The sequence below is a fragment of the Sander vitreus genome, chromosome 17, assembly GCF_031162955.1.
Source record: "Sander vitreus isolate 19-12246 chromosome 17, sanVit1, whole genome shotgun sequence".
NCBI classification, from domain to species: Eukaryota; Metazoa; Chordata; class Actinopteri; order Perciformes; family Percidae; genus Sander; species Sander vitreus.
In genome coordinates this window covers 25,041,424-25,064,433 of record NC_135871.1, presented here as the reverse complement: position 1 = coordinate 25,064,433, position 23,010 = coordinate 25,041,424, and the positions used below count along the sequence as shown (strand labels likewise).

General features: G+C 42.5%; 1 protein-coding gene across 1 annotated transcript; it reads right to left on the bottom strand.

Moving 5' to 3' along the window:
- Positions 1 to 1,425: 1,425 nt before the first annotated feature.
- Positions 1,426 to 22,694, bottom strand: LOC144532252 (sprouty-related, EVH1 domain-containing protein 2-like). The gene is made up of 6 exons (XM_078272914.1): positions 22,117 to 22,694; positions 7,678 to 7,870; positions 7,415 to 7,583; positions 7,175 to 7,239; positions 2,729 to 2,887; positions 1,426 to 2,520 (listed from the first exon to the last, which is right to left on the bottom strand). Exons 1-6 carry the CDS (start codon positions 22,140 to 22,142, stop codon positions 1,741 to 1,743), a joined length of 1,392 nt encoding a protein of 463 aa, XP_078129040.1. The 5' UTR covers positions 22,143 to 22,694; the 3' UTR covers positions 1,426 to 1,740.
- Positions 22,695 to 23,010: the final 316 nt, after the last annotated feature.

The following is a 23,010-nucleotide window of genomic DNA, read 5'->3' as shown; positions in this document are numbered from 1 at the left end:
AGGCTAGATTTACTCGTTTCCAGTATTTTTGCTAAGCTAACCTCCTCCAGGCTCACAGACATGACAGTGTTATTTATCTTCTCTTCTAACTCTTGGCAAGAAAGCAAAGACACATACTTCCTTAAGTGGCAGATTATTCCTTTTAGAACTAAAGAATGACATGTAGGTTCACCTTTTATAAATAGGTTTGAAATAAGACTCACTACATTGCTGTAGCGGCATTGTACATGTCAAAGGTCATTCATAATTATATATTTTTGGCAACAACTAAGACGGTTTTATACTAATTTTCACTAGTAAACAGATTTGAATAGCTAGTTCAATAGTTTTTTTTTTTTTAAACATACATTTTGTGGTGGGATATTATGTTTCAAGCTATTTTGAACACATTTTATTCATTGAACCATTCAGATGACCATCAGTTAGGACGTTGCTGTTTCACATCTGTGACTGGTGGGCTCCATAGGTGGATGGGGCTGATTGTACATCGCAAAAACTGGAGTCCTTAGTTCACACACTTGATGAGAAGCTTTTTAAGAGTTCCTTTTCTTAACAAAAACAAAGTAGTAAAGAAGTACGTGGTGAGGCTGATTGCTTGGAGCCATAACTATGCTCACGCTTTTTCCATTATAGCAGACATCTTCAGAGTGACGGGGATAAAGTTTGGAGCAAAAGTCCACATTTTAAGGCATAATGGGCACCAAGTTTAATGGTATCTCTGGTTGATTTTTCAGTCCTTGACGTGACACGGACTGCTGTCTGAGGTTCTGCGAAGAATGAGGAAATCAGAGCCTTATAGTCTCACACCACTTTGAGTGTATGTTAAGACTGGATGGGGTCCTGGTTTAGGTGATAGTTTAGGCACTGTTTGAAATAACGTGAAAGGAGCAGGGGGAGACGGATGCTGGACTATTGTAGCATGACTTGGACTACCGTCTCATTCAGTGAGTGAATCACGACCCAGCACCTATTTGCTGGTAGATCAATTGTGGGAGAAAATAAATAGGATAAAAACATGAATCTTTGGGATATTAGAAAATTAAGATAAGTACCACGTTTGTTTCAGTTAAAGAAGATGTCGATGGTGGAGAGCTATGGAGACTATATACATGAGCTTTACTATAAGCTGCAGTACAGACAACAAAAGGCCTCAGCGCACATTGTAAGCATGCACATATACCATCCACACACATACACACACTCACACACACGCAAAGAGGTGTAGTGTCTGATTTCTCTTTGTAGCCAGAATTGAGCTGAGCGGGCCTGATTTTGGAATAGAATATAAACAAAATGGCCACGCGTACATCAAAGGAGAGAACAAAATAGAACAAAGAAACAATTCAAGTTCTTTGACGCCGAGTCAGTGTACAAAGTATAAAGTACCTGCATATGTGATACATGACATATAGGTCAGCTATAAAAAGGCCCCCTGAAAAAGAGTGCTCTCTCACTAGAAACAGAGCATGAAATGGCCACGTGGAGAGCTGAGAGAACTGTCTGCCGTAAGGGGGAGCTTATCTTCCCAGGCCGTTCAGAAAATGCACCAACAGTTGTTGTTTTTTTGGCTTATTTCAGTGTCTGGAATTTGTAGAGAATCCCAGAGAAACCAAGGCAAAAGAGTGAGCAGCCACTACCACTTGTCCCCTCTGTGTATTACCCCATCCTTCCCTTTCCCTGTGCTTGCGTTGGGTTTAGGTCTTTGTTGTTAACCTCTGAGAGGTTTCCAAGCGCGGCTGCTCAGCTCAGGGCCTTGTGTCGGCCTCCGCAGCAGCCGCACCTGAGCCCCGCCCGGTGGCAAGCGTGGAGAGGAGGGTAGAGGCACAGGCAGGGTGCCACCAGAGACAAGCCAAACAGAGCTAACCACCGTGAGCCGAATCGGCTGCCCTCGCCCCCGTCACAGGAGCAGGGGTCCGAGTAGTCCCCCTCTGGGTCGGACATGCAGTGGTATAGCATGGTGTCTGCCAGCCACATGCAGCTGACCCGCTGGATGCACGCCCGCACAGGGTCCGGCGCATCGTGGCATCGGCCTCTCCGGTTGTCGGAGATGTAAAAGGCCTCACCGCAGTGCTCACACTGAGCTCGCTCCAACCCGTCCTCCTTCTGCCCCTTTCCGCCATTGGTGGACGATGAGGAGCTCGGGAGGAAGGAGCGGGGCTGAGCGGAGACCACAGGGGAGAAGCCCTGGCGATACGAGCCGCCGGGGCCCTTATTGACCAAGGGTCCGAGGGCGGGGTCAGAGTCTGAGGGCGACAGGGACGGTGCCAGAGGATAGGTGTAGTCGTGCTTCTGCGCCTCCGTCTTGGCAAAGTGGACGTAGGACTCGGAGTCGTCCATTTGGATGAACTTGTCACGCACGGTGGCGTGGCGGTAGTCCTCGTAGCCCGTGAGCCAGGAGCGATCTGACTGACGTCCATAGTGACGCTCGGTGGTTCGCTCCCAGCTGCGCTCCCGAGGGTTGATGCGGACGATTTCCTCATCCTCCTGGAAGGTGACATGACGGGGAAGCCGAGACAACGGCTAAAGAGAAAAACAGAATAAAAACTTAAACTTGGCTGCCAGTAATCACCATACTGTTTGTTCAGGTGAGCAGTAAATGATGAAAAGGAATCATTAATCATCACTATTTCAGAAAGAAATGTTCAGGGTAAATAAATAGCTGAACAACTATCTTTTTTTCATTCTCTTAGCATCCCTGTGTGATATAACCAGATGTTTTTTGTCTCACCTGGTCCATGAAGTAGTGGTCTGAGAGCCGGTAGGAGTCGTGGAGGTCGTGGCGATGTCCCAGCATGCACTTGTGTCTCTGCGGAAGGGGCGAGGACTCGAGTGGCTGCAGAGAGCTCTCCAATTTCTGGGAGGAGTTGGATGAGCTGTCTGTGGTGTTCTGAGGGGACAAACAAACACAGGATGCCGGCTTAAAGCTGCAGTCTGGTTGGATACGCCAAACAAATAGTTAGTGCGAGAGGGCGCCATGATTGGACAAACAAACAAAAACAGGAAGCCTCGGCACAGCTCTGATTGGGAAAACAGGAAGCGTGAGCTCTGTTTTTCGAACCACTTGATCCACATTTGGATCACCATGTGCGAGTTAAACGTTTTAAAAACAACATCTGCCATAAAACATCTGAAACAGTAGCTAAGAAAACGTAGTAATCAAAGTAAAATGTAAAAATTAGGCATGGGTCTACCCTCGTTAATATAAATGAGGTGGACAAAATATTAGAAACAACTCTGTATATCTTAATAGAAGTCAACAGCAGCTCGAACTGCAGCCTCCAAAATCCCACAGTCCAATTAATACCTCTAAAGCAGTTTCAACAAAAACTGAACAGCATAACCATCATCAAGGTACGATTCATTGCAAAACTGGTGTATTAGACTGCATTCGTTTTAGCCAAGTGACAGCTCAAACCAAAACCAACTGTATGAAACCCAAAAAGATTGAATTTACAATGACATACAACTTTGGCTAATTGCTAATTCGACTAATCGCTTCAGCACTAAAACAAACAACCATAAAGTAAATGGTACCTACACCTGTTAAATCCACTCTAGCAGAGACAATGTTGTTTGACAGGTTAGAGAAAGGGTTTTTTTCACGCTTGAGAGGAAGGTGGTGTTGCGACTTGATATTAGGAAGCCAGCATTTTGCACACAGTTTTTGCAGCATCGCCTTTTTTGGCCTCTCTCCCCTGAGTCTTTTCCCCCTCTTCTTCACCCCAACAACCTGTCCTCCTTCCCTCAATCTCACTTTCTACACATTCCACCTTCTCTTCTCTCTTTTCCACAATTGTGTGTGTGTGTGAACAGCATCCTGTCCCTTTTCCGCTAAAGGCTGTCAGGGCTCCAACTCAAACCTTGGCCAGACACTAGACAGTCGGACCTCTGCCGCGTTGTGCTCAGAGAGACAGATTTCAGACAGGCACACTGGGGGTCAGCCTCTGTGGGGCGTCGCAGGGTTACCAGTTGATACGACTCCTGTCCCATCATGTCATCTTGGTTACGTGTGGGCCTATGGGTGAGATATTCAAGATGTGCTTGACCCAATGAAAAGGGTGCATGAGCTTTTTTTGTGAGAATAACTGACTTTATCTTTTAGAATATATGCTGGTCTTATCTTTATGATGACTTGTCCACCAAAGAATCCATCCGTCAATCCATCTGGGAGATGTTGAGATATTTTACTGCATAAGTGAACATTTTGCGACTGACATTGCCATCCCTAAATATGCTACGTCACTTTCACAAAACAAATAGTTGCATCCATTATTGGGATCAGCGGGAAGCTCTGAATGTTGTATTTCCAAATTACTTACAAACATCTTTATCACTTGCCAGTCATCTAATCAGTGCTATAGTATATTTGAAAACCAGCATTTCTTCCCCTCACTAAACTGCTCCAACCCACAATCAATCCGAACAGAAGTGTATTTCTTGCAGTGTTACATTGTTCGTTGTCATCTCCGGAAATCCTAACAACATTTTCTTAAACTTAACGAAACTGACAAAAATCTTCACCCCATGTGTCAAAATCTGGCACTCCAACAAACCTAAAACCAACGCTATGAATTATTTGCCAGAGTTTTATGACCCAGATCTGGTGTGTGTGCGTCTGTCTGTCTGTCTGTCTGCTGAAGCTATCCCCTATTATATCCTGCTCCCCACATGGATACCGCCATGCTGAGAATTTCCCCTAGCTTTCTTACAAAGCCCTCAGAGCAGCCGGCCAAAAATAACATAACATGCTGCCTCCGCTCCGGGCCCCGCCCCCCTGGAGAAGACATTAAAGGGAGGGAGGGGGGCATACGGTTTAAAACCAGTCCCACTCTGGCCTCCACGGCTGCAACTAATTCAAAACACAGACCAGACTTTCTGCTGCAAGCTCAAACTGCACAAGCGGCAGAGACAGAAAGGAGTTGAGGGGGAGAGTTTATATTTTTGGACATCCTCTCTCTATATATTCTGGCCCAAGGCTGGACAGAGGGCATTTCAAGTTATTTTCTGACACAAAACATGGCCCGACTCAAAGCTCGGGAGGATTCATCCTTCAACAGCCCTGTCTCGCACTCCTGGGATGAGCCCAGAATTGCTTCAATAGCTCTCACTCCCCCTGTTGTGAATGACCGAACATTGAGACAGAGAGAGGAGACTGAAAGAGTGCTGAAGGGAGGGACAGAGGAAGGGTTGGGTTAAGTTTAGGTTTGACAAACAAGGAATAATTTAGGGAAGTATGTCCATCCTCTCTCTCCCCCCCGCACCATCCTTTCCCGTCCCCCTCAAAGGCTGTAAATCTGCTGCATTTCCCCCTGTCCACGACTGCCCACCTCGCAAACTCTGCCGCCACCGCTAACTTTAGGAAAGGTCATTAGCACAGGCTGAGAGGAACACAAGCAGTACTGAACCCAACAGTGTATCCCATAGTTGTTAACTTGTGATTTTAGTGTCACTGTAAACATTAACTTGACAGTCTGATGCTTATTCACAAGACAAGATGAGGCTTGTTGCAGTCCTATTAGGAGAAGGAGTGAAATAAATTAGCCTTGGATTGACTTTGTAAAACCACATATGCTCTACATACTTTTTAGGTGAAACTTTGTTTTTCAAAATGGAACTCAATGCTCTGTGCTTTCCACCACGTTATCCACCTTCTTCCACAAGCAGAACACCTTACACTGACTACACCAGTGCAAAGCTAAACTCAACAGTGCTAGCTTTAGCTTTATCGGACACATATGACAAAGCAGTTTAAACATCAGGAAAAATGGTTGAGGCCACTGTGTTTTTTATAGTTTACAAATACAGACTACAGGCTGGTAATTCCCACACTGCAGGTGAAGGCGTTCTGCTGGCTGTTAGCTGCAATCTTTGTGGTGTGTTCAAGTACATATTTTAAAAGCAGACACGATGAGAAAATATGTCTCAGCCTTTGTTAGTTATTGGTGTGTCTGAGCCATTAGAGCTCAAAACACCTGACAGGGTGAGCCATTTGTGTGCTTAAAACATTAGAAAAAGAAATACTTTGCACTGAATTCAGTAGTTTAAAAAGGAGTGTAAAATAGAAATATGGAGGCTATCTCACTATTTATTTTATAATGAGCTTTTACAGAGCTTCAGCTGAAATAGAAGTGAGCAGCTGAATCTAATTTTGGGTGAATTTTAAAGCAACAACACCAAAGGAATTGGCTTTCTTGTTGCACTGAAAGCTTCTACTTTCATGAAAAACCCAATGCTCCATATCAGGGATTGTTCCACCCTCTGACAGCGCTGTAGCCTCCCCTCCATCCCTCATTATGTGTTTGTATGCGTCTCTGTGGTGGCTGCACACTCCCAGCAGAGCACCTATTAGTCTTGGCCCTTACAGACAGCTCGAGTCAAAGATGAACCACGAGGCACTTCCTCTCGTAAATCACCGGCACTGCACTAAGCTGGGAAACAGCTGCTAGCTGCTAGTTTGGTGGCAGCTCTCTTTTTCAAGTGGGAGGGTTGGTGAGGGGGGAGGGGGCCCGCCAGGAGAGAGCGAGGTGGTGGGATACAGGAAATGACCTTGTGACCCTGCCTGCTGCTCCTGGTGTCAGGTTACAGAGTGGGGGGAGGGCTCCTTCATGCTAACTTAAGGTAGAGAGACCCTGACAGACAAACACACACACACACACACACACACACACACACACACACACACACACACACACACACACACACAATGTGCTCTGGTAGGTATATGTGACAGGGAGGCGATCCTGTGTGAAGTGCCGATTTAAATACTTCCTGCAACACAGTCTTAAGATTTGCAGGATGCAGAAGCTGAATCAGTGTGTGTGATCAGTGAGTAGTAGTACTTACATTTTAATGATGAATCCTAAGAGTGTTTGTTGCCATCAACGGCTTCCCAATTCTCTATATGACTTTAATGATCTACCCAGACTTGAGTGGAAACACATCGCTTGGAAAATGAACTTATTTGTCAGTTTGATTTTGACAGTTTATGTCAATGTCCTTTTTTCTAGCAAACATCCTAGTTATTGTACCTTGACGCCTTATTTAGTCACGTGATAGCACATAGATTTGCAGCCGTTACAATGGGCAAGTTGTTGTTGTAGTATGAAATAGATGGATTCTCTTTTAATCCATAATTCAAACTTGGATAGCACATGAACGTAGGAAACATGCTTACAGTGAAGACGTCGTCGTCACCCAGCTCGCCCTCATTCTGGAGTGCTGTAGAGGAGGTTGTGGAGCCTACAGAGAAGAAAAACCTCCTTTAATTCAAGGGTCCAACACCTTACTGGATGATGCATTTGTGAATCTGGATCCACTGACAGTGAACAGGAGATGGACTATGTGGAAAAAATTAACAGAAGCCAAGGAGAAGAATCACGGTGATACAGGTACAGATACAAGTCGGTGTCCGTACCTTCAGCCAGGTCCTCGATGGCTTTCCGTACCCCTCTGTCGAACGCTCTGGCGTCAGCTGGACTCTGGAAGGACAGGCCACACTTCCTGTCCTCCACCTTCCAATGGTGAAATGTGGGCGTTGCTATGGTGTACACAAGGTCCTTCTTTAACGGACAGTCCATGATCACCTGTTTGAAGAAAAATTTCCAAAATACATTTTCCACATCTTATCCTTAAATGAACTTTCATGTGCTGTTGTTGATGTCTTTGTGTGTGTTTTACCCGTTTGTCCCGTAGCCGCTCACCACGGATGAGGAACTGGGAGCTACAGGAGGTCGGCACGGGCGCCAGCTCTGGCGGAAGGAGGCGGCAGACCCCGACCCTGCTCAGAGCTCCCCCGTCCTGGGCCAGCCAACCCCCGCTCGAGTCGTCCCGCGTCATCACCACCGCTTTCACACGCACGATGTAGCTGTCACTGCATAGAGAAAGAGAGAGGGAGACAGAGAAAGAATTATTAGCATGATAGTCTATATCCATGACGTTCCACTTCCGGGATTGCTCCGGTGCTGCCGGAAATTCCGCCGGATCATGCTCTTTTCGCCTGGATATCTGTTGCCTGAAGACTATGGTTAACTGCAGATCTCTGCAGGGTAAATCTAGACAGCTAGCTAGACTATCTGTCCAATCTGAGACGAAAACAACTTCTGAATGTACACATGTTCCACCAAAACAAGATCCTTCCCAAGATTAATTTGCAGAGGCACTGCGGCTCGGTCAGGCGCTTATGGCGTTTTTCCATTACGTGGTCCCTGCTCAACTTGCCTCAACTCAATTCGCTTTTTTTGGTTTTCCATTATGAAAAAAGGTCCCTGGTACCAGCCAACGGGTACTTTTCTTAGTATCACCTCCGTCGAGGTTCCAAGCGAGCTGAGGCGATACCAAAAGGTGACGTGAAAACCTGCAGACTACTGGTTGGTCGGAGAGAATCGTCACTAAACACTGCGTCATCATTGGTAGCGACAGACGAGGGGTGTCCTGAACAAACCCGCCATTTTTAAATAGTTTAGCCAGTGGCGTTTTTTTTGCTGCCTCCAGCTTATTTTGAAACAAAATTTGTCTTCTGTCAAAAAAAACAACACACCTTCAACGCCCTGTGTGTGTGTGTCGCTATGACGACCAGCCACGCTCACCTCACGCATGAGGCGGTACTAAATCTGCAATAAAAAAAAGGAGGGCGGGGAACCGCGGCCGAGTCGAGTAGAGCTGATACAAACAGTGGTTAAGCGCCATTAGTGCCGCCCAAGACAATGGTGATTGGTTTAAAGAAATGCCAATAAACCAGACCACGTTTTTCTCCCATACCAGAATGCAGTGTGGACTAGCCAGACCCTCCTCCACAGTGCTGTGGAGGAAGGTCTGGCAAAGCGAGACTATTAGCATGATAACTAAAATGTGTATGTTTTTATATTATTATTATTATTAGTAGTAGTAGTAGTAGTATACAGTAGGGAACCTCAGTCACATTACAGGTGAAACCAGCTAACTGACTTCCAATTTTAAATGAAAGCTTGTACATTACTTTGCCTCTAGTCAAATGTCCTGATATCACTAGTTCATGTTAATTAGAATGCACGATAAAATCTTGGAGGATGTTGCCATAAAATGCCACCCACAGAATTTCCTGTACATTTCTTTTTACCAAGCTAGATGCTGTATCTCATTTGCATGCAACTCAACTTCAAAATACTTTGCATCTACTTTGTATTATCTACATGCAATGACACTTCAAGAGGATTGTGAGTGATGCCAGTAAACATGTCAGCTAATAAAGAAACTAAGGAGGTTCCAATCAATATTTCCGCGCATAAGTAGCTCAGCAAATGTGTTTGGCTGTGGAAAATCCACCTGCTGACTGCATGTTAAAGTGGGTAGGCACGTAAATCTCACAGTTCCTCATTTTCTAGTTAAATAAACAGCTAAATTGATATTAAAAACAGAGTCCAAAGTTATTATCAGATTCTTATTTTGTTACAGTATGGTCCAGTTTGAGTTCTATCAGGTACAATGCAGAGAAACAACCATTTCCTTCCGCAGCAAAACCACAGAAAACATACGTTTATATCCAATAGATAATATCAAGATGTGGTGTGCAAGTGTTTGGTATTAATATAAAGAATTTGCAACTACATCTATAGCAGTATAAAATCCACAGATTAAATGATGCAAAAAACGGAAACTGTTTTACTTCAAAAACAACACTCAGAGAAGCTGGCAGGTAGGAAGGTGAAAATGTTGTACTTGGAAAAAAAAATTTTTCACGTAATGCAAAAACAAAGATTCTTTTGCAGGTAGCAACGAACATTATATCGTGGCCTCCACTTGTGAAAAGACTATCCTGTATTCTCAAACATCTCTTAATCAGGCCACAGCAGTTTATTTCAGAGCTGGATTCACACAGTGGCAGAATGTTTGAAGGCGTTTCTCAAGTCACGACTTTGCCTGCTACCCGCTGTGCTAAGGTGGGAGGTGTCGCATCAGGACAAGTACATACACACACACACACACACACACACACACACACACACACACCACCTTGCCAACAATTTTTGTAAAAATAAAACATTAACAAACAGCAGAGTTGAATTTATATTTCACAATGCAAATGCCATATATTTAATATATGTGGTTTTTGTTTACGCCGTCATTTACTAACTACATTGATAATGAGACAAGAGGAGTCACAATTTGCATGGCTTACCACCTCGGCAAAACATTTTCCTGTGATTATTTATAAAAAGAAAAAGCCCCTTATTGGAGCGTCCAGTGGCCTAGTGGTTATATATAATCATCATCCACATTCTGCATTTTCTTACCTTTCCTACATTTTCACTATGTTTTTCTTTTATAGACTAATTATTAATCACTTCATCAAAAAAATAAAAAGGATAATGAATTGATAATGAAAATTAGAATTAGTTACAGCCCTGTTAGCTTAAACCAGTCTTCTTCCAACTGTTAATTAGTATACTTGTAAGAGATGAGAAACCAGTAGACTGATCAGACACATAATACAGCTACAGTTTTGTCTATACAGCAGTAACACAAAACAATACATGACAAAAACTCCCTCTGCAGTTCACATAGTCGTTATTGACTATAACATGGGACAATATAATCGAGGCTGAATGGTAAAAATACAAGACATTCTCAAGCATTAGCAAGACAGCCACCACCCTCACAGGGACACAATGAAGACAGTCACAATCCACATGAATGATCTGACAATAACAGGATGTACCTCTGTGTATTCCATTGATGCTGCACCGTGTGTGTGTGTGTGTGTGTGCAAGGGAGGGACGGAGAATTGAGAGGCAGAGTGGGAGTGAATGAGAGAGGTGTTATATAATTAGCTTACAGACAGTCCCAGGGATGTTACACACACACACACACACACACACACACACACACACACACACACACAAGAACTGGTTCACCAGCTCCCGCCCACACACATTCATAAAACTGACTGAATGACCGACTGACTGGGTGACAGCAGACAAACGGCTCGTACAGAAAAGCAGACTACAGATTCACCAACAAGGGTTGTGCGTTTGTGTAAACACACACACACATAGTGTGTTTCACTATCTTTGTGGGGACCCATCATTGACATAATGCATTATACAACCTTATGCAACCTTAACCATCACAACTAAATGCCTAAACTTAACCCTTACCCTCACCCTAACCTAATTCTAACCCTAAAACCTAGTCTTAACCCTCAAACAGCCCTTTGAAGTTGTGGGGTCCAGCATTTTGGCCCCACAAAGCTGTCTGGACCCCATAAGATAGTTAAACAAGAACACACACACACACACACACACACACACACCCCTTCTAAATCCACTTCATTAAATTAGACTTTTCCATTCAGATATAAGGTTTGTTGTGTTTGAACACACACTAGCCAAAACCAACCTTTTTAAGTATCTTTTAAAGAAATGATATACATATAGATTAAATATTAAAGACAATAACTGGAAGTTGTAAACTGTAAAATTGTTATTGGCAGACTGGAGCTTTAGGAGTTGAGTTTGCTGGCAGGCGTCATTTCATTTGTCATGTCAAACCACAATGGGTGGAGGCAAACAGTCATTCAAGTTCTATTTAGCCACGTGGGAAACTTGAATGGCAACAAAGGAAATAATGGAAATTCAACACAGCAATGTCACTGATCTATTTATAATTCCATTATTTCATTATCTTGAAAGGAAGCAATATAGCTTACCTTAAAGTTGCTAGCCAGAGGCTACAGTGGCTATATTGAATATGAAAGGTCAGCTAGGCTCCTGGTAACTGGCTTTTTACAATTACTAATTAATGTTATTTTATGTCTTCATGGTCGACTACTGTTACTGTTGTTGAAATGGCTGGTTATATACAGCTATGCAGGATTGCTTTGAGTAGCAGCGGGTTAGTTTTGTGAATAACAATGTATTTGCGCCATGTTTGTAGTTTTCATATTGGTTGAAAAGCTTTCCACGCAACAACTACAGAAATAGAAAGGGATTTATGTTATATAGGATAGTTATTGAGATATATTGTTGGATTCCTGTAGGAAGTCATAGCTTGTAGGTTTTCTGCCTCCGACACAGTGTGAAAATCCACTCTGCTGCTTTTATATCAAAGCACCACAGTGGTTAAACATGACTCATGTACGACACCATTCACATACAGAACCACACGTCCAGTCCACCCACATACAGAAATAACACAAAATTCTGTGCTATATAAGCACACGTGCTTTAAGATACACGATACCGGCTATCAGCTCTCTGAGACGAACTTGTCACATTTTGGGCTGTCTTGTGACCCATGTTTAGAGCCCTGTCTGCCCACAGGCCCTTTAATCTGTGGTCGGAACACACAGACAGCCACAACCAGCAGCAACGCGCTACTTTAATACACTTGAGAGTGACCACACAATCTGTCACTAATACACGCACATACATTTGGGAACTGTGAATCTAATTCGGTCCACACAAATGCAGCACGAGGTACAGATGCTGAAAAAAGGAGTGTGACGTCCACCTAAAGAAAAGGTGGTTGATAAGACTATTTATTATCACCTATTTGTGCGGAATTTACATACTACACCAAACTTTACGGTGGGATGAGAATGTAAAGTGTTGCGTCAGATGCTGAGTGATGATTCAGTTTAGAAGGAAGATAGAGGGGGAACTCAACACCTCACTGATAAGGAAAGAGCCGGCAATTCATGTATCACATCCTCTTCTAATTTAATGTGAGTGGTTGCCATCAGGTCGAAGGTGCAGGGTGTGTCTAGCTCACACTTCTTAAAGACAGGCACTACACTGTAGCTGCACAACCTCTTTCACTATACCACAATATACTGTTGCCTGTCGGTGGTCAATGTGTTCTGAATGTTTTTGTGTGTCTTAAAGGCCACATTTCTGATTTACTGTCTGCTGACTTCCTCCCAACCAGACTCACAAGCTCCCCCAGCTAGTGGAGGTGCCATTCAATATAATAATACAGAGTTACAGTACGGTGAGCATCGTGGCAATCACTCACAGCACCAAATTCAACAACCTGGTGTGCAAACATACCAACAGTCTCAATGAGTATACTGCAGCCACAGATGTAAAATAGCATAGATAGGTTGTAGGTGCTCTACTTCCATGTTCACAGCCATAATTAATTTTTATACTTTTTCTGAAGAGAGTGCTGAGAGAATGATGCTCGTTACTATGAATACATTTCAGCACTATTACTTATGCATCGTGAGGTAAATCTGCATTAACAGATGTTTTTGGCCACTTGCGGGTAGCGGAAACAAGGTGTAAACACAACACTGATATATTACCACCTCGTAAAGTCGTTATGTCTTAAGTGTTGCCTACTTACACACCCACCAGACACAGAGCAACATTAGCATTCATTTGGAGTCTAAGGGCACTTGGTTAATTAAAATCCAATATTCACTCTGCTTTCAGCTCTGCTTTGGTCTCCACCAATTCCTGAGGGAAATATCTCGCTACTATGTTCACCAGCTAGACAGTAACTTTGTCAATCTGTACTTTGGTGCTCTGCAGGTGGCGTACAGCGGGCTTTTTAGAGCGTTTTCACCAAAAAACAGCTGTCCTCTACAACCCCTTTCACAAAGTCATGTCATCCATTGTTAATCTAAAATTTTGACTATAGCCGCTTCAACAAAAGCAGAATTTAAGAATTAGGATATTCAGTGGCATTTCTTAATCTTGGCTGTAATGTGAAAACAATAAGCAAACTGTGCAGTTGAATTAAACCTGCATATGCTGCATTAGCTTAACTTAGCAAATTGATTGTCCCCCTATGCTCTGTAAATAGGGTGCAAACACGTCTATAATCACACAAACTTGTACTAGAGGTCTTAGTTTCTGCATTTCACATGGTTATTGTAGCGCTGCTGTATTTGAAGCATTGATTCTACACGTTCTCTTTCTATGGCTGGTCCACACCTTGCAAACAAGTCCATTTCATAATGGAGGAAATGAGCTGTGGGTGGAGTACACACCTGTTGATTCCCTGCCAAGCCACATAGGCGCGCCATCAATAAACTCTTCCATTTGTTACATTTATTTGCCTGTAAGCCACGTCAGCAACCACATTCTGTCCATATTTACAATCAAAACACCACTAAATTAGAGCTGGAACACATAACTTTTTGAAGACATTCTTTTAGAACATATCCTATTAGGGGTGCTACTTAGTGAGATGGACCCTGTAAATACCTGACATGGTCTGTGTCTAACAATTTTGCAATAAAAATGTAAAAGTGGGCTGGGGAGCAGTCTGGTTATCAGGTCTGGAATTCAGCTCATGTGTGACAGATAAAAGGGCCAGTGAGGGCAGCCCAGCCATGTGTGATAAGGGCAGTTATACTTCCTCTGATAAGGAATGACTGGCCGCACCTTTGCCTGATCAACAGAACCACCCAATACTGCATAACCATAACCACCAATACCACCATTAGTGCAAATAAGGCACACGGTGTGCCTTATTTGCACTATTAAATTTAAATGTATTAAATTTTTCCGGAGAATCAAGCAGTTGTGCGGACTTCACCTTCTTTGAACATTCACATTTTTGTCCTGCACCAGCAACTACATGGATGTGCACAACATCGCCTTTTTTGAACAGACAACAGCAATGACACAGAAATACAGAATTGATTAAATGTTGTTCATCAAGTAAAAAAAAAAAAGGGAAAAAAGATTTTGCTGATTTTCTCTGTTTCACATCACAGTTTAATATCTGGATTAGTAAGACTATTGTTTAGATTCTATTAGCATGTGTAAGGACTTACTTGATCTATTTCACCGTGATTCATTAAATCATTGAAAAAATAGTTTGGATTGTTTCCCCTCTCCTCCTTTTATTTCTACCACCTGCTAAAAAAGTTCCAGCGCTTGTTACAAACAGTTTAGATAAAATAAATGTAAAATAAATAAAGTAAAATAAATGCCTATGTATTTGAAGGTGAGAATACACAATTACTTATTACTTACAACTTATTGAATATTTCAAATACAAACTCCAATTCTATGTATTCGAGGTTTGTATCAGTATCGGTATTTTTTGAAGGGACAAAGATGGGGAACTGATCAAAAATGTGGGCAAAATGTGTTATATTATATAATAGTATGCTAAACAAACCAGCAGATTTTGACAAAGTTAAGCCAATTAAATACAAATAACACACATTTGACATTTTAGTTATATGAGGAATTTGAAAAACTTTGCAAAGACAATTTCATTTAGTTTCATTTGTGGGGATGTAAAAGAGAGGAATATAGAGAGTGGTGGGGGGGAAGAGAGTTCATTCACAACTAGTGACCCTGTAGGCTCCTGAGGGGAAGTTTGAGCGGCTTCCTGTCAATCAGCCACAGTTATATGGAACGCTCCCATGTCAGTCTGGGCAGCACGGGACTCAGGCTGCTGGTGTGCGGATAACTTCCCATACCCAAATCACAAACGTGAGTTCAGACCTGATCATGGTTATTCATCTCTTTAAAATGGATGAAAAAAATGATTGTCCTCAGATCTACAGTATAGAAAGAAATTGCTAGATGCTTCTAAAATTGGAACTCCAAAGCATTATTTCTGAAGCCTCATTGGCCTATATGGACAAAGGAATTGGGATATTGTTGTTTGGTGTGAAAAAGAACTGTTCAGGGCCCAATTGTGTTGCATGTTCCAAGATGCTTGCCGTCATCCTTGAGGTGCCTCTGCACCCTCTCCATCGAGGAGGAAACCGTACTGAAAATAAGCCAATTGGTTCTAAACCTCTTACAAGTGACTGAAAAGCCAAACAAAACCCTCTATAATGCTTCATATCCTCTTATACTGTAGGCTTACCACTTTAGATCAAGTGATGAGGGGCTTTCTATAATGCGCTCTGCATCCGTGATCGACAACCATCAAAATGTCAACCTTGGTGTGTTTAATCAGGTAGTCTTCGTTTACATAAACTATCAGATGTCAATGGTTTATCTTGTAATTGGATGGCCTGTGGTCCAGCTCCAGGGCACCAAACCAACTGAAATTATTTGCATAATGAACACTAGGAACACAGTTCTCTTAGGGCTTCCCTTGTCTAAATATGCTGGTATATTTACCACTACACATGATGGGCTGCAACGTTTCCTGATATCGCTATTTGTGGCTAGTTTTGAATAACCTGTAGCCTTTCTCTATTATGTGTTGTATGAATAGTTTTGTTAACGCGAAAACATCCAGTTTCCAAGAAGCATCCGTCTGACATAACTTCAAATGACTGTTAATCTCTGCATTACAACTAAAAATGAGAGTAGTGTTTAAAGGGGGGCACAAACCTTTTAGTGTAGGTGAGATCACCAAAGATCTGAAACTGTGGAAGAGTGACTAAACATAAACCAAGACAGGGAAGGACTGAGAGCTTGTATGTAACAGGAACAAACTCTTTAGCCTGCACAGCAAAATAGTTTTAGATATGGTCAGCCAAGTCATCAGACACAAAACCGAACAAGATTAACTTTAAAATGTGTCCTACAAAATGATCTACTTTCCTTTTAAATGTCATATGTGGAGAAATAATAAGCTACATTATACGAGCTATGTTACTGTCTCATCTCTCTTTTTAGAAATCGGCCGGAACAACAGTATTTGTCTACATAAGCACACACATTACATGCACGCAAACTGAACTGTGTGTGTTGATTTATGCCAAATCATCTGGGTACTATGATGTCAAAGGTAACCTGCACTGTCTACTGAATAAGTGAAAGTTCACAGAGTTTATTCACCGATGAGCTGAAAAGAATTTGAGTCTTTAATAACCAGCACAGTGGATTGTTGTATACTTGGTGTGACAGCGGGAAAACACATTGTGAGTGAAATGAATGAAAACTCAAGCTATTATAATATTGGTCATCCAGTCAGCTGATGAGCAGAGATTAGTAAAAAAAAAACAAAAAAAAACAAAAAAAAACAGGCAAACAATCTGGGTCCATTGTTTGGTCTCAAGATATAAACAGCGCTGGCCATTATATAAAGGCTCCGGATAGCAACCAGTGATGAGCTTCTCTGTAAAACACAGGAAACTCTGTGAACAAGGATCTCTTCCACATGATGCGTGTGTGTGTGTGTGTGTGTGTGTGTGTGTGGGGGGAGTACAGAGAAAGAGAGAGGAAAAAATGCAAAGGAAGTTCATTTGTGGACATGGAATTTTATCCATATTTGCTTTGTGTGTGTGTTTTATGTTACACTTACATCATTAGTTACGCTAATTATATTGGGATCCATATATATCATCATATGGACAGGACTTTAATATATATATATATATATATATATTCATCCAGATACGTCCTCTCTCATAGATTGTATCTGTTATTAAGATAATACTGGCTTATTTTGTAGCTTGCTTGTCATATATTTCTTTTTTTCTGCAGATTGTAATGTTTCTTTTGGTTTTTCTTTCCACACTGCATATACCGTAAAAATAGTACATAAATGTAACTATTAATAAAACAAATACTGTATTCATAAAACATGTGTTAGCTAGCCACAAACGGAGTAAGGAGACGGAGGAAATATTTATATTTTATTTACATCTAAAACATCAACCTGAGTCTCTCAGGATAATTTCAGAAGAGACAGAAAAAAAAATTTCTACACTTCTTGCAGCCTCAAAAGACCAGAATGCAACGCAGCTCCAACACATGTTGCATTTTAGGTAAAGGGGCCTCGCTTTTTGAGTACAAAAAACACCCTCTTTAGCCCATATTGCGATCCTTTTTTCCCCACATATATGTACAACTTACAGATAAATGCAACACATTCATGTCCTCCGGCTTGTTGTATTGTGGAAATGTAGGAAATCACTTTAGCAAAATAAGAGACAGGGCCAATTGAGGGCAAATGGGTACAACAGGAAAAGTAAACTTTCAACACACAGTGACTTTTATAACAGTGTCACATGTATCTATGGATGGATTATTCCTTTAACAAAATGTGCAATTGTTACATAGTTGAATGATGCATCAATGTAGATGCAGCTTTATGATAGCAAGTTTTTTTTTCTGCTAATTATGCATTGTTTTGTTGTCCCAAATTCCACACCTGTCAAGTTTATTATAGTCTCAATGTCGAATGACGCCAACGTAGAAAAATATATGGCAGGAACAGTACAGTCCTGCTGAGGAAACATGCAGACCTGCTAACTCCTCACTGCTGTGTTTGCCAGTTGATGAGTGCTTTTAGTTCAGGGATGGATTATATTTCGTTTGCTACGTTGACCTTAGCTGAATGTCACCGGGCATCTCCTGACAGTGCACATGCTGACCCTGCAGCAGTACACACCAGATCAATATATCCTCTGCTTGTGTTGTGACTCTACAGTGTGTGTGTGTGTGTGTGTGTGTGTGTGTGTGTGTGTGTGTGTGTGTGCGCGCAAGAGAGATCTTGTTCTTCTATAAAAAAGGTAAATAATGCCCTCAGAAGGACAGGGCAAAGAGCAAGGCCCATGCTCCAAATTGAGGACATGATGACTGAGGTTATAATTTAGTTCAGCTCAACAAAAGGCCCTCACAAACAATATGTATGGGTGTACGTGCCTGTAATCACATTGCATGCTGATAGCAAAACTGACACACCAAATCTGATTGAATGCACATCTGAAGGCCTCACCTGCTCAACTGACCAATCTCCATAGCAGGCATCATCAGAAAAAAAGTCCACTATACAGACACAATTAACCCCTTAAGAAGTAAGAGAGGTTGTGAAATATCGGTATAATAATCAGAGGCAAGGTACACTGCTGCACCTTTTAACATGACACAAAATGTATAAAGGTGTGACTTTTATTTCCTGACCCTGCCTTAATCTCATAAAATGGCTTTACTTCTGATAAGAAACCCACAACACACAAACTAGCAGATAACGGCACAATGATTCAATTTCTTCCGGTAATAAGACAATAAACGCTTTTGTATGACACAGCATTTAGTAGCACCAAAAGGTTACTATTACATTTTACAAAGAACAGCATATATTTGTAGAGAAATATTGTTGAAATCTACTCCTACAATGCCAAATGAATAACAATAGATAAACCTAAATTGAACATTGTGTACCACTGCAACTGAAATAGCCTATATTTAAAGGCCCAGACACACAGAGCCGACGGCCAAACGTTAGCAGAAAAGACTGTTGGACTGATCAGTCTCCCCAAATTGGTCAAAAAAGTGCCTCGAACACACCAAAGCGGAGAGACGTAATACGTCTCCATAACTAGCAGGTGGCGCTAATCTGTGTTGTTGCCCAAAAATGAAAACTGGCGGCTGATTGGATGAACGCGTCATGTGGGTCTGGTTTCTCCGGAAATTCAAAGACAGCCCGTCATGATGGCTTGTTCAGAATACGATCTCGTATTGTACTAAAATAGTTCATCGAAACGTGTTTCTGAAAACATTTTAAGAGAGAAATAGGCCGTGCAGTTGCTGAATCTGTCTTCATTTCAGATCGACAAAGGTCAGTTTAAAAGATTTTCATCAGATTTTGAGAGACTTTAGTCACGCTTATTCCGCTCCCCGTTTCCAAGATTAGCACTCTACCAATCAGCTGGGTCATTTGAGTCTGACTGCCGGCAGTGCCCGCCCTGCCGATTATACATGTCAAATCGGCCAAAATGAAGGACTACGGCACGGAACCATGGATGTATTAAACGAACACGGAACACACTGAACAGACTCGAGTCACTGACCTCGCCAGACTGTCCAACGGCCGATTATCGGCTCCGTGTGTTCTGGTCATTAAAAACAGTATGCCAAGTGTTCTTTTCCCATTATAATTTACAGTTGCACATTACAGTTTTGAAACAAAACAGTTCAATACTCTTCTGCTTAGCAATCTTAGGTTAGCTGGTGTAGCTAAGTGACATGACACAGCAGGTAGCAGGCAAATGATAGGTGATTCTGTAAAATGCATTCATTTAGATATGAATACAGATATGCAGCTGTTGGATGTTTTAGGTCAACCCAGTCTGGATAAACATTAGCCAATGAGAATCCAAAGATAAATTGACATTGGTCAGTCAAGAGTTAGCATCAGCACTAATTAAAATGAATTTCTACTGTAGATACTAGCATTTATTAAACTTCAATTTGCAGAAGACTTAAGATATCAGTTTAAATTAAATTTAACAGTAAGGAAATTAAACTGAGTACATGTTTAAATGAAATGTTTTTGAACATGTTTGACAGATCTATGGAACGTTTTTTTTTTTTAACCAGATTCTTTAAAAAAAGAAAGAAAAGAAAAACATTCTCAGGAGGACAAAAAGCTTTTGTTTTGCTAACGAGTCAATCAACGATCGTGGGCGTGGTCCAATTTGCACACGCCGCCATGAGAAAAGAACCCCACGTCATCACCATAGAAACGCTTCTTCGCCCGGAAGTGAGGGGCAGTTTTAAATTCAGGGTTAATGCAACTGTTTGTTTAGAAATATAGGACTCAGAAAAGGCAATAAATGTGTAGCTACTGTCAGGGAGGAACCCGGGGGACATTTAAACAGTTTCAGACTGTACGAGTGAATTCAGGTTGGTTCTAACAATCTCTTAACGTAGCTAACGTGGTTGCAGCTAGCCCTAGTTTGTGCCTCTCATTACAGTCTGCAGTGTTAGCTAATACAGGAGAGGTACAAACTGGGGCTCGGTTTCAGCCTCTTTCTCCTGTCTGTCCGTGTAACCCGTTCTCTTAATACATCCATGGTGTAACCGAGGAGAGACAGACAGAGTCGCTGTTCGCTGGCTTCATAGAGCAGAGTACGGCCATCAGGCATGAATGGGAACGCGCTGAAGGTTAGAGGGCTTTTATGAATGAGACTGCGTCACGCCACAGCAGCGCAAACATCCCCTACAGTGCCCTTCGCCCTTCCACCCCCGCCGACAGAGATCTGCAAGGCAGACATTCCTACCGAGCACAGCCCCGTGTAACGTTAGTCTCACTCTGGCAGAGACAGGAGTTGTCGATATGGCCAATGCAGTTGAAAAAAAAAAAAAAAAAGGCAAACTGGGAGCCCATAATTTAAATGGCTCTGGCACGCCTGCTCAAATGTCTGCACATTTTCATTCGAGCCTCAAGAGATTGATTTTGGCAATCCGTCTGCATACCTACATTGAAAAACACTATTGTCTGCCTGTGTTTAAACCTGGTGGTCTATTCGTGTTTGTTTTGATAATATTCACATAAAAGGCTAAAAGCGTTCTGCCACCTGCCATTATTAAATTTAGTAGCCTAATTCATATTAAGATAGGCAACAGTTCCTTCTCGGCGAAGCTAATTTTAAGCTTCAAGCGCTTCCAAATAGGCCGGGTGTCGTTTAAACAGGTCGGTGGGCCTACACATTGTAGCCTACGGCTCTATATTAGCTGCAGTTCGTAGCCTACCCATGGGTCTGTCTGTCATACAGAAACGAGCTTATGTTGTTCGAATCAAAGAAAAACGGACGCGTATTTTTTTCAGGAAAAGTCATTTACAATCGGTATTTTTTTTATGAATGGAGCGCGGTAGGCTATGCAAATGAGGGCGATTGAGAAAGAGATGGCGGATGAGGCATATCGGATATCTCATATCCTGTGAGACTTCCCCCTTCGGTTGGAAGCAAACACACAGATGTGGCCAAATAACGATTCGAAATTTCCTCTGTAAACGCCGTCGGGTTGTTCTTTTTTTTACTGCACAAACAAGAGGTGCGTGAGCTCGCTGCTGTTTGTGTATTTGTGAAAGGTAACTTCGGGGCGTGTTTGAGTTTCTAAGTTACGCTGCAACAGGGCCTGCTCTCTCGCTTCAGATCCTTTCAGAAAATGTTTCCGATCCACCCACGCTTATTCCCCTCCTCCTCCTCCTCCTCCTCTTTCTCTCTTGCCTTCTCGAGACTAGTCTACACCAAGGTGGGGGCCCTGAAAAACCATTTTCTATAGCACTGTCAATGCATTATGCTACCAAATCCCATCGAGAGAATAAAGTAAATGCAAATCATACATGAAAACCAGCTTTGTAGCTGGAGTGTTAGGCTGCACATTCCACCAACTTGCCCCAGTCATCTCCAACTTGTAGGCACTGGGAGAAGCGACAAAATAGAGACTGATAGAGAAATATTTGAGCCATAGTACTTACTCGTTTGGGTGTGTTTCTTCTATCATTTTCTCGTTTCACCTCAGGTAATGTACCACGGCGGTTGCATACTTTTCGCTCGTCATTCTTTCACCGCTGCTCCTCCGATTCTGTCTCCAATTCCGCATAAATCCCCCTGCGCCTTTGTGCGAGTGTCGGCTCTTTGGCTTGCCTTCGACTGGCTGAGCCTCCCGTCTTCTTTTTCCTCACTTTTCCCCTATTTCCCCCCGAAGACACCCAGTTTCTTCTGGATCGCAAATGCACCTTTCTTATACCTTTTAATACCCCATCGCCTTCAGTAGGTAACGTAGCCTATACAGACAATTTAGTACCCGAATCCAGCTCTTCTCTTCGCTCCCCCCCTCCTCAAACACACACACACACGCACGCACGCACGAACGAACACACAAGGCACACTCTCCGTTTTAAATAAGGCGCATGTTTTCACCGACGACTTCTCTTCCAGTTGTGCGTAAAAAGCGCGTCGTCGCTGTTGTTACCGAGGGGTGGCCCCGCTAGAGCCCCATCTCTCTCTACTCCATGTTGGATTGCAGGCAGCCGAGCAGCTCCAACGACGCCGGGGGAGGGAGGGAGGGGAGGGGGGATTCAGGGCGGAAGCGGTGACGTCGATCTACATTTTGGTGGAGGGCCCACGATGGCTGCAAGCCATAGGGGCCCTTGATAGATGACCCCCCCCCTTCTCTTCTACGGATCCTTGATTTCAAATCCGGCCATGTCACCTTTTTTCTTTGACATATCCTATAAATTCCTATCCTTATAATAGCCTACATATAAGATACGATCCTATTGAGATAATATATAGCCTATTTTATATATTTATTTCATAGGAAATAAAAATACGGTGGGGTGGTCACTGTAAACTCGCCACTCAGTGTG